The following is a 12,642-nucleotide window of genomic DNA, read 5'->3' on the forward strand; positions in this document are numbered from 1 at the left end:
GTGCATTAACTGCATCATCTTATTCTCCATCTGATTTGAAACATTCACCGTGTGGATTTACATGGCTATTTGATAATTGTGAACTGAAAAGAAACGATACACCACCAACACCATCACCAATCCTCAATTCGTCGATCCAACAACTTTTTGAAGAAGCTCAACAGCTGGTTAACGAAAATCACCTCTTCCCGTTCAACTTGACAAGTCGACTACAAGCCTCCGCAATATTTAAATCATCCTCGACCATTGGTACCATCCCCCGTTCACTCGTACACTATGAACTTTCCGAATCAATATATGCCAACATTCGTAGTTTGCAAAGATCAATTCAACAAGAGCAACTGTACTCACCACCCAAAGGCAGCACCAGTATTGAAGAGTATACACTCAATAAATCCTCACAAGCATTTACACATTCCATGGTCGTCCTTTGATTCAATCAATTCATTCTGAAATTCATTTAATTGCTACCTCTGTATCTTTATTTATGGGTCCATTCTTTTCTGCCCATGATTCAGTTCAATTAGATTAGGATGTAACATCTTGGATATATAAACAGCAAAACGAAGTGAATCCAAACAAATTACGACCTGACATTGCTCTAAATATCGAAGGCGAAAATGGTGTGATTGAAATTGGATGTGGTGAGGTGAAGAAAGACGATGCTGACTACTATCACAAAGAAGAAGCAAAAATTCGTGTCCTGGAGATTATGAAATGGCAATTACATTTACGATTAAAATTAGCCAAGAAAGAATACCAAGGTGTCACGTTTGGCTTTGTATTTATTGGTATGAACAGTGTGTGGTGTAATGCATGATTTTGATTTTGATTTTCATATTAAAATTTAATACCCTATTTTTATATGCAGGTACAAAAGTTACATTATTAGAGATGAAGTTGGCTTTGGAGCATGGGGCGTATATTTTTGAAGAATACCTATGTTTTACATTACCTACAACGTACAACACACACACTCACTTACAAACATCCATAGAACTCATGTTATCCTTCAAAGTATGTATATTTATCAATGTTACTGTTATTGTTGTTGGCTTTAGGTTTTGTGTATATTTGTGAACGGTTGTTTAACGAGTATCCTGCTTTTTTCTAGAATCGGATTTTGGATTCTTTGTTGAAAGCTGAGCATGAGAAAGATAATGATGATGTTTGGCGTCAACATCGAGACTTTGTTCGACCGACAGCAGCTGCATTTGAACCATTATATGATGAAGACTAGTCGATAATGTTTATTTGTTGTACATTATTATCTTATATTGTGTACCCTTTTTTTTTGATACATGATCTTAAACACACACACAACATATAAAATTTTCTTGCTCCTTTGTTACTATGTTCAAAATCGAGTTACTTTTATCTCGATTATCTTGTACTTTCGTCAAGGTACACCAACTCCAACACACTCATAACAGCACTGTTTGCTGTCCTTTCTCTTCTTTCCTATTGGGGACCGGCCATGGTTATGATGATTTTAATGCGATCTAGTAACCCTAGATGACTTATTAGCTAAGATATATCAGGATAGCCAAATTAATTTTTATTGAAATAATTCATGCATGAATGTCTTAGTATGCATATATTTAAATTTTTGAAAAAAATAAAAATTGAATTAATTTTTTAATATAAAAATAACACCACAGAATATAAAGCAAAATATATTTGTTATATTTTTTTAGCACTCCAACAAAACTACCCCAACGAAAACACAATATGGACCAAATGAACCTCCTCGAATTTATTCCTATTTTAGGAATAACATTGACGCTCTTAATAAAAAGAGCAAAGCATCTTGCTGAACATCATCAAGATGTTAGTGAAAAAACAATTGCTGACCAACTAAGGGTCGAACTCGAAAAGGACCTCAAAAAGGCTAACATAACAAAGGAAGTAAGGGACGAGAACCATACTGCAATAATGGGATGGATTAGGGCTTTTGCAAAATTCCTCAAATCCTCAAATCCTCAATTTTCCGATGCAATGTTAGAGGGTAACACCTCTGGTGCAGATTCCTTGCAGGGCGGCAAAGAATTCCGATTCCAAAACACTAAAGGGCTGTTCACATATATTTGTAAGGACTTCCATTTAACAAAAGAACAAATCATGGAATGGTTTATAAAACATGAACGTATTGGTTATCGAATTGAAAAGGCAATTGTATGTGATGAAATTGCACCAGAAACTGGTGAGAAACATGTTCATATATGGATACAAATGAATGAGCGGTTCGACACAAAAACAGCACATAAATTCTTTACTATCGATGGTGTTACTCAAAATATTAAACCAGGTGGTAATCCACAAAAGTCCATTAGCTCCTGTATGAAAGGAAAAGATTATATTTGCTATAATATGGATCCAAATTATGAAGTTAAGACCAGAAAAATGCACCGACAGTTACTTGGATATCAACTAATTACGAAGCAGCTTAATATGCAGAAGGCTACCGAAATATATCCAGAATTGCTATGGAAATATGATACTGTAGAATCAAATTTAAATTCTTACTTTCATGATGCCGATATGGAAAATAACCCTGGAAATAAATTACATATGTGGTCTATGTTTGGTATTGAAACAATGTTTGGTGGTAAAAATAAGATACCACAATACTGGATTGTAGGTCCATCAAATGTAGGTAAGATATATAACATTGATGTATTAGAACAAGGTGGCCATCGAGCCTATCTAATGAATAAAGAAAATGATTGGTCAGATTATAAGGATGATGATTATGATTTTATGTATAATGAAGAAACAGGTTCTGATTTCAAATTAACATTTTTAAACCAAATGTTAGAAGGAACACGGTTAAAACTTAATGGCAAATTCACAAAGTCAATAACTAAAAAGAAAAATATGCTAATAATACTGAATAGTAACTATATGCCGCACATGTTATACAAAAACAAATCAGTATATGAGTTAGAGCCAACGCTCAATCGTTTATATATTATCTATGTTGATAAGAACCGTAAAGGTCATATAATATGGAATCCATACACAAAGAAGGTGAAGGATTATGAAAATAAATTCATGTATTATGAAAACATGGATATGTATGAGGACTTATACAAAGGTGAATTCGAAAACGAATACCAAGATCAGCATACATTTATCCGTTATGCGCATAATAGTGGTCAGGATGATATTGAGAAATATACACCGATGGATAAAACAGTAGAGGAACTACAAGAATTAGCTGACACAGAAGAATATATGAAGGAACAAGAAGAAAAACATAATAGTAATAATACACAGAACAATAAACAGCATAAACCGCCTCAACAAAATAATAGAGGATGGTCAACTGTAAAGGTACCATCATCAGTAGATTGTAGGCATTGGGAAGATGTGTTTAATGATATAAAATGTGATGATGTTGTAAATGATACTACTGATTGGGAAAACCCACCAGAAGATATAGAGAAACATAAATACATAGATGTAAGTACATCTGAATCAGAGAAAAGCAGTGACTGCAACATACCAAGTAATATACCAAAACGTAAAAAGAAAAAAAGACACATTAAAAATAAATGGAGAAATAAGCAAATAGTAGAAGAAATACAGCCAAAAGAATATTTTAAAAAGCATAAGGATATAAAACAGGCTATAATAGATGATATAGATATAACAAAAGAAACTGACGTCAAAAATAAATCAACAGATACTAATATAAGTACAAGTATAACTAATGAATGCATAAAACATAAATATAATTGGGCAAGTAAACGAAAAGTTGATACAGTCAGTTTCAATATGAATTTTTTTAATAAGCAAATAAGTAAGAAATTAATTTAGAGCTGGATACCATGTGTGGCCATATATTCATGTAGCATTTCCCAGGAATTAAACTTATCAACTGTTAACCAACTATTATTCTTTACACTATATCCAACCCACTTAACCTCAAATATGTACTTATTATCAGTATACACATGTCCTACAATCTTCTCAATTTCATATGAATTACTATGTTCTATATTTCTCTGTTCTCTTTGATTTTTTCTCTTGCGTTTAGATGTATTATTTTCAGTTTCGTCTTCACTATCTATAGCCATATCTATTGATTGGTTAATGTTAAGCTGTAGAAATTTCTGCTGCATGTCAACTATTTCATTATATTCAGTATTTACTTTTTGCTCATTTGAAAATACTAAGTCAAGTTTGTTTTTCTTACTTGGGAATTCAAAATCTTTTCTATACCATAATTTATGATGTGGTTTTACCTCTATATTATACTTATTTACAAATCGCCATATATTAGTAAGAATACAAGCAACACGAAACTGAATATTATAATATCTTAAATCAGTTATTTGCAATGCTGCACGATTATTATTAAATCGTTCAAATTTAGAGCCTAACATAGAGAACTGTGCTTCTATTGCTGAACGAAATGATCCAAACTTGTTATTAAAGTATGTCTCATTAATTGTTAACTTTTGTCCTGGTTCTTTTCTTATGGGATGTAAAAAATTACGGTCATAAAAACTATATCCAGCATCTGTCGCATTATCTTTAAACTTTTGTATAAATAAGTTATATCCACCATCCATTCCTAAACAATCTGCCTCACTTATTTTTTTATATAGTTTCATATTAATAAACATAGTACCATCATTTCTGATAGCACATTTTTCAGATACTGAAACATGTGTAATTATTTCATTCATATCCTGTATAACTTGTGTACGTACAGCTGGCCCTTTTAATTTATATGAATATAATTGTGAATGTGACTCATTTGGTTTATAATACTTTATTTTACTATCATGTCCATCAATAAATAGTGTAACATTCTTAAAACCATCTGGATTGTTTATTATTGCTAATAGAATGCGAATACGTGGTGATGAGAACATACTATCTAGATCTTGTTTTACCTTTTAATTCAATTCATTACTGTATAGTTAGTAATCTAGAACCGCTTATATAAATCATAAAATGTTGCATATTGCATATCAGTATGCATATCCTTTCCTGATACACCTGATACCATATGATATAATAATGCAAGTCCTTTTTCAATCTTGCGGTATGGCCCTAGATATTCAATATTTCCATATAAAACTGTAAGAAAATAAAATACAGGTATAAATCCAAATCTATTAAGTAATACATCCTTTATATCATTTATTGTATTATCCTTCATATCTTTAATAGCTGTTCTATGATTAAATCTATGTTGCATTTCAGGCCAAGATTTATCAAGAAAAGTCCATTTATTATCAATTAAATTTTTAATTTCAATATCGAGTTGTTCAGTGTGTTGTATTGTGTTCATTTTTATTTATTATTATGTACTTTAAACAATCGCTCTTTTTTTTTCTCGTGGGAGGCTACCAATATTAGTAAAAAAATTCAATTTTTATTATTTTTATTGTAAATCAATAATTAATTCGTCCACTAATGGTTATACCAATCATAGCAATTTTATTATCTATATTACAGCTAGTAGATTATAATTAGTTAGACAACTAATAGCAGGACGCCATATCACTAACAAATTGGGTACGTATTCCATTCTTCTTAAATTTATAAGAATACATTCTTTAAAAGTGGCCAATTTCAGTATCTACATAGTTAATTCTTGAATCATAGCCATCCAATACAAGTGTTACATGTTTAAATAAGTCGGGATTATGCTTTCTAGCAGATAGAATACGTAATTTGATAGATGAAAACATGTTATTCATTGAATCATTTACTATTTTGTTGATTCATTTGTAGTTGTCCTCATCCATCTTAAACTTTTTATAAAATGTATGAAATATGCTATGTGGTAAGTAATTTTCAAATTGTTCACTACATACTCCAGAGACTGAATGATATAATAAAAACAATCCTTTTTCAATTTCAAAGTAAGGTCCGGGATATTCCTTGTTTGTATATAAAACTACTAGAAAATAAAATACAGCAACATAACCTAATTTACATAACAATTCATCCTTACTTTTATCTATGAATTTAATATGTCCCAAATCAGTTCTATGTTTATATTTATTATATACAGTAGGCCAATTCCATTCTAGGAATTGCCAATAATTTGCAATAATTGAGTTTACTTCATTTGTAATTAGTGGTGTATAGTTTGTTGTATCCATTGGGTCGTTCTTTATTTATATTTTGGATTTTCAATTTTTATAATCACTGAATGCATGATTTTGGCTACATAATGTCATAAAATTGATAAAATATCAAAATAGATGATATAATTTAATATGGCAGCAAGCAATTTATTAGATTTACAAAAAACTATTGTAAATTTATAGCCAATTTGGTACTGCACATCCCACACAGTTAAATACAACAAACCTACAGAAATGTATTTTTTGCAACTTTTCTATTAAGTCATCAGCATTTTACTCAGAGACGCTGATCTTATGCCGACAATGTAAGCTCTTAAAAGTATAAATAGAATATCAGTATTACAAATTCTTTGGTTGATGATTTTTACGCATTTAGTGGTGAAGAACAAGCAATGCAACGAGAGCGGCTCGTCAATTACATGGCAAATTTTTGGGTGATCGTCATAAAGTCAATGTTTACGGGCGAAAGGTTGATTTACTACTTTGCGTTTCTGATATGGAGCTCTGCGCGAACGAGTGGAAAGCATCGGCTTCTGACAATACCCTGGTGAGACAGCAATCCAAAAACGCTCGAGTAAATAAATGTCTGCTCGATAATATGACGAAGGTTCTCTCTGATGGTGGACTCAATGCTGATGAATGCAGTTTACTTAGCATGGATTGGACTGGTAAGCTGAAGATGACCATGAATGTATGAGAATAATCAGTAATCATTTCGAAACGTTTCTAAAATAGAACTTAATGGATACATGTTCATCATCAGGAAGATTAATGGCGTAACAGTTGCTAATTCCTATTCATTTCAAAGAGTTGCGATCTTTTAAACAAACACTGGCATGTCTTTTATACTGGAAGGTCAGTACAATGATACATGTAATACTCTTCAAAATTAAATTAACAATGATTTCTGTGTTCTGTTTTTACCAATGATAGAATCACTACTTAAATTTAGCCGAAGAGTTGGAAAATGCAATGTTGATCCAAAAACGGAAGTTAGCTTTCAACAATGTTGTAGAAAGTTTGTCAATTCCTGTCCCTGATCGTAGTCCATCCCCAACTGTCTTCCTTTCTCCAAAAAGAGACTGATCTCCAGGAGAGAGCATTTTTCCTTCTAACCTTGTCTGTTGTCCTTCCATTGAATAAAACCGTCTCTGTTCTGATCTGTTTATTTTCATATTTCAACTTGTTTTTAAAAAAATATACTTGACCACTCATTTCCATAATCCCATCTTTGAGCCGTCTTGAGCTGTCTTGGGCCGTCTTGGGCCGTCTGCGCTGTCTTGAACCGTCTGCGCTGTCTTGGGCCGTCTGCTATCTTGGGCCGTCTGCGCTGTCTTAGGCCGTCTGCTGTCTTGGGCCGTCTGCGCTGTCTTTCCCCTTGCGACTGTCTTAATTGAGCCTAACACTTGCCGAATGCATTGCATTCACCAATGTTGTAAAATTCACAGCAAAAAAATCGTGTGCTGTTATCTGATTGTTGCTTATCTAATTCTTATTGCTGCATTTTTAGCTTTTTTGAATGAAGTCGTTTATGACCATTAACTACTTAGACTCCTTATTTCGACACTTATCTCCCAGTACTAGTAAGAATGCGAAACGAAGCCTTTGAAATGACTTTTCTCCACACACTTGCAGGCTCATGTGATAAAGTGTCTTCATGCAAAAGTCTATGGCGCTTAACTTTACTCTTTGCTACTGTCCAGAATTGCTCTACTGGGTTAAGCTCAGGCAAATACGCACGAAGATAAGACACATTCGTATCCTCGGTATTCTATGTACTTCTTTATGTTTTCCATAGCTGTATAATGGCCAAAAGAGAAAAGGGGTAGTATCGGTTTTGAATTTTTGGTTGTCCTCACAAACTAGGCAGCGGTCAAAATATTCGAGTGGTCTATATAGCCAACGTGATCGCGTGGTTAATGTTAGTAATTGCCATCGCCAATCGATCATCTATATCTTTCATCTGCTTGTGTTTATTTCCTGAGACTGGCTGTTCCCTGTATCCTGATGCTGTTGCTGCTGCTGGATGTTAACGCGTATGAAGCCGAACTTGACCTTTGAGAAAAATTCCTCGATTGGATTAAGAAAAGGGGAATAACCCGGCAACAGGACAAGGCGATATCCACGGTCAGCCACCTTGTTGCGGATATATTCTGCCGTATGGGTTGCTGCATTGTTCGAGTCCATCCATTACCATGGTCAAAAAGGCATAAAAGTTGTGGGTTCTTGTTCCGCCTCCTTTTCCTCCTTTGTTGATCTTGGAACATATCTTGACAGCACCAGTGTAGCTAATGGCTGCGAGCATAGAGCGCGATCGGCGTACCTCTGTAGAACGATAACATGTGCTACTTCCCCTACAGGTGGCCATGCATAGTTTCATCGCATATTTGCCATGAAAGATGCCTCATCAACAAAAACACTGTTGAGTCTATAGTCGACGATGCCGGTTTGGATATGATCACGACCAAATGCGGCATGCCTATCCTTTGTTTCCTCATCTGTGCGGCGTTCTGAATAGATATGCGCTCGTTTGATCGTGATACGGAGCTTGTGTAGAGATGACGGTAAATTGTTGAGACAGCTAATAGCTGCCCAAACTTCTTGTAGTATAATTCCTGTAGCTTCTCTAGGGTTGCAGTGTTGATTGTTTCGACGGTCTTTACAAGGAAATTGCTTCCAGCTTCTGTAATCTTTGATGGTCGTGTCTTTTTATGTGTGATAGGCTCGGCGTTACCATCTCGTGCTTGAAGCCGATAATCTTGATCTCTGATGGTGCTCGCTAATAGTCCTAACATTTTGGATGCCTTCTTGTTGGTCGCTCCACACAAGTTTAAGAAAAAAGCCCGGTCTTTAATATCTGACGAGCGCGGCACATTTTTGCCCCGTGCAATTTTGAATGCTTTAGCTTGTTTGCGGCTACCTGTGGCAAACTGTAAAAAACTGATATTATCTTCAGCAGTATCCATGGGAGTGACTATCGTATCGATCGGACGCAATTGATGCTCATCATCATCAATTTCATGGCCGTTATCACAATTGCTACTGCTGTCCTCATCAGTATCACCGCTAATGCCATCATTCTCCTGTATAAGCCGGGTAGGGTCGCTAGGAAAGCTGACAATTTCGTAACTGCCCAGCTCCTCAGAGCGGCCAAAAGTTACTTCTTCCTCCATCTCAATACCCTCGTTTAGTATCGAGGTCGTGCTACCTGTAGCTAGGTAACGAACTGATTAGAGAGATTGTTAGCTATGTACGTATATTGAAAAAAGAATGAGGTATACCAGGAGTTTCGGTGCTAAGTTATTACTCAACTGCATCTGCGTCATAGCTTTTTTGAAGCAGCCGAAGTGACCGTCTAGTGCTCACTATTGGCTGTGGTTGTCGAGAGCGTTTTGTTATTGCTCTTGGGGTGAAAGGGACGTTGGTTTTCTTTTGATGCTGGCGTGCTTCATAATATAGAATACAAAATTCTTTTAGAGGAGGCGAAAAAAGAGGGAGCTTAACGTTTATGTTTATTGAAGTATCTTTGTATCCATAAAGTGTCGTTTGTAACACAAACCATCTCAATCTTAAAAGTAAAAACATCGAACTGTAAACAAATAAAGACTCTCGGTAAGTACTTTGGAACAATTAGCTCTACTTTATTATAATGTGGTTTATGGGAGACATTCTGGTTCTGGTGTTATGCTCATCAACTATGGCATCGATATGAGTACATTGACACAAACGTTTCTTTTCATATTAAAAGTTGTACCTGGTTTATTAAGTTGCTTTTTGCTAGTTGTCTTTAAGCTAAGACGCTTCAGTTTCGCGGTTAGGATGCTGATTTCATACTAATCAGGCACCCATTTTTGCTGCGAGAGCTTGGCATCATCCGTAAACGAGCGTAGAACGAGCGTAGGTCAGCAAGCGATTCTTTAAGCTCTTACGGCGACGGCTCCGGTACTTTTTCTGACGCGCTTTTCCTGGAAGCTGAAGTTTTTTTTTGACTTTGTCGATCTTGTTTCGGTTTATTCTTTCCACAGGATATACAAACGGGGTAAAAGGAAGCCCGTTCAGAAAATGAAATAAGTACTGGAAACGGGTACCGACAGATCCTTGTAATACATAAGCATTCGGATAAACACGAACGCATCCGATTCTGGCGTCAAAAGGCGTGGACTTATTAATAAACTCGGTTGCTTTTCAATTACGATTGCGAGATGACGAATGTGAACACTGCTATTTCTCTTGTACGAACTTTGTTTTTCTTCAGTGCGAATAATTGGTTAGCTCCACTGCGAATTACTGCTTGCCCCAAGCGAAAAGTAAGCACTTCCATTAACGGACATTTGCACGCCCGACAACGAAAAATATACTTGCTCAGTAACGAACATTTACTTGCCCACTGCGAAAAAAAATTATTCCCACTTGCGAAGTTCTGGTAACCCAGGTCGAACAAGCTGTTGCCCAGATACCACCATACGAAAAACCTGCCACCCGTATACACGAAGAAATAGAAGGCCGACAGCGGTATCGAATGCAAAATCCTGTAGTTCAGGGTCAGTAACAGGACACTATATCAGCTTCTTAAAATTGACTCTAGATGAAATGGACAAGCATCCGCAAATGAAAGGCGATTATACAGTTATAAACAGTGCACCCATTAACATGCATGAAAACATAAAGAAGTACATAGAATACCGAGGATACGAATGTGTCTTATCTTCGTGCGTATTTGCCTGAGCTTAACCCAGTAGAGCAATTCTGGACAGTAGCAAAGAGTAAAGTTAAGCGCCATAGATTCTTGCATGAAGACACTTTATCACAGAAGCCTGCAAGTGTGTGGAGAAAAGTCATTTCAAAGGCTTCGTTTCGCATTCTTACTAGTACTGGGAGATAAGTGTCGAAATAAGGAGTCTAAGTAGTTTAATGGTCATAAACGACTTCATTCAAAAAGCTAAAAATACAGCAATAAGAATTAGATAAGCAAACAATCAGATAACAGCACACAATTTTTTTGCTGTGAATTTTACAACATTGGTGAATGCAATGCATTCGGCAAGTGTTTAGGCTCAATTAAGGCAGTCGCAAGGGGAAAGACAGCGCAGACGGCCCAAGAGGACCCAAGACGCAACTCCCGCCCCTTACCCCAATTTTTTTCAAAGCCAGCAGAGGACCCAAGAGGACCCAAGAGGACCCAAGAGGGCCCAAGAGGACCCAAGAGGACCCAAGAGGACCCAAGAGGGCCCAAGAGGGCCCAAGACGGCTCAAGACAGCGCAGACGGCCCAAGACGGCCCAGGATGGGGGATTATTATTAACTTTCAGGCGCGCTGTAAAAGCGTCGAGTTTTATTTCAGGATACGTCATATTGAGCGGTAGAAAGAAGGGATCAGATTGCTGCAAAATGACAATATGCTATTTTGAAGTCTTTACACCTTAAAATATCATATCAAAGTGTGCTACTTATCATTGTTACTTTGTTGTGTGACTTTTTTGTATACACAACTATCATCTTGACGATACACCTTAAATTTTCAAAAAAGCCCGCTTCTTTACTCTTTTTTTTTTGTGTACCTCGAAATGGGCCTTTACTCATGGTTCTTCCCTTCGTCAACAACTCCAGAGCTCGATGAGATTCCAAAGAAGACCGCATGCTACCACATTGTAATTCCCGGCATGAATTTTTTGAACGAAACCCTGCCTTTCTTTATATTGATCATTGAGGTTTTTTAAAAATAGGAAGGATTCCTGACCTGTCATTACTTTCAACTTGCAACCGAAGTTGCCGATCGCCTTACTGCGAAACATCCTCACGTGAAAACCGACGTCAGTGCATATATCAAACAACAATGGTACGATCGATCCAAGGAATTGCAAGAGGTAAAATAACGAGACGCACCTGTATTTTTTGCCTGGGCTCAGCAACCCCACTTTCCATATCATCTATTACATATCTGCATATAGCAAGATAGATAAGAGAGATGATCAAGCTAAAAAAAATAATCCCTCGATTGAAAACTAGGAGTTCGGCAATAATCACAGAACATCACCGTTTATCTACGAAGGCTGCGTTGCTGGACAACAGAAGTTTGTAGGAGGTTATAGCGAATTTGCAAAGGCTGTCAAGGACAGCTACAAGATGAACATCCCGCTGGATTAAAAGGACAATGGATGGAGGAGTACGAAACCAAACCTGTATGCAGTATCGAAAATCGGGGAGCGACTCCATAGAGGACAGGAGACCGAGAAGAGAAAATGTAGATAGACTCGCTATATGCAAACTGTACTTTAACAAATATTACTTTTATACAATTGCCAGTAATGTGGCACTGCTCTGCAACCCCGTGAGAGAGTTGTTGCCATCCGGTGACCCTCACATCTTTCATCATAATGGCTGTTTTTGGCGGGTGTTAAGCAACAGACATGGATAGGTGGTCAAATTCCTGCAACAGCAAAACCAATTTTTCCCACGAGGGACTCCTGCTAATTCGACTGCAATTTCCCTTCTTCTTATTTTTAACTCTCTTTCGTTTAGTTTACTATTAT

General features: G+C 36.2%; 2 protein-coding genes across 2 annotated transcripts; both read left to right on the forward strand.

The window, feature by feature from the left end:
• Positions 1-628: 628 nt before the first annotated feature.
• BDB00DRAFT_750992 (uncharacterized protein) lies at positions 629-1,017 on the forward strand (the record flags this gene model as incomplete). Its single annotated transcript, XM_053118616.1, has 2 exons — positions 629-781; positions 901-1,017. Coding segments are annotated over 2 exons (270 nt in total), but the record flags the coding sequence as incomplete, so codon positions are not given.
• A 10,424-nt stretch (positions 1,018-11,441) lies between these two features.
• On the forward strand, positions 11,442-12,615 carry BDB00DRAFT_808349 (uncharacterized protein). The gene is made up of 3 exons (XM_053122403.1): positions 11,442-11,760; positions 11,836-11,976; positions 12,119-12,615. Exons 1-3 carry the CDS (start codon positions 11,677-11,679, stop codon positions 12,254-12,256), a joined length of 363 nt encoding a protein of 120 aa, XP_052982950.1. The 5' UTR covers positions 11,442-11,676; the 3' UTR covers positions 12,257-12,615.
• The last annotated feature ends 27 nt before the right edge of the window (positions 12,616-12,642 follow it).

Source organism: Zychaea mexicana (genome assembly GCF_025766255.1).
Source record: "Zychaea mexicana strain RSA 1403 chromosome Unknown BDB00scaffold_13, whole genome shotgun sequence".
Classification (NCBI taxonomy): domain Eukaryota; kingdom Fungi; phylum Mucoromycota; class Mucoromycetes; order Mucorales; family Lichtheimiaceae; genus Zychaea; species Zychaea mexicana.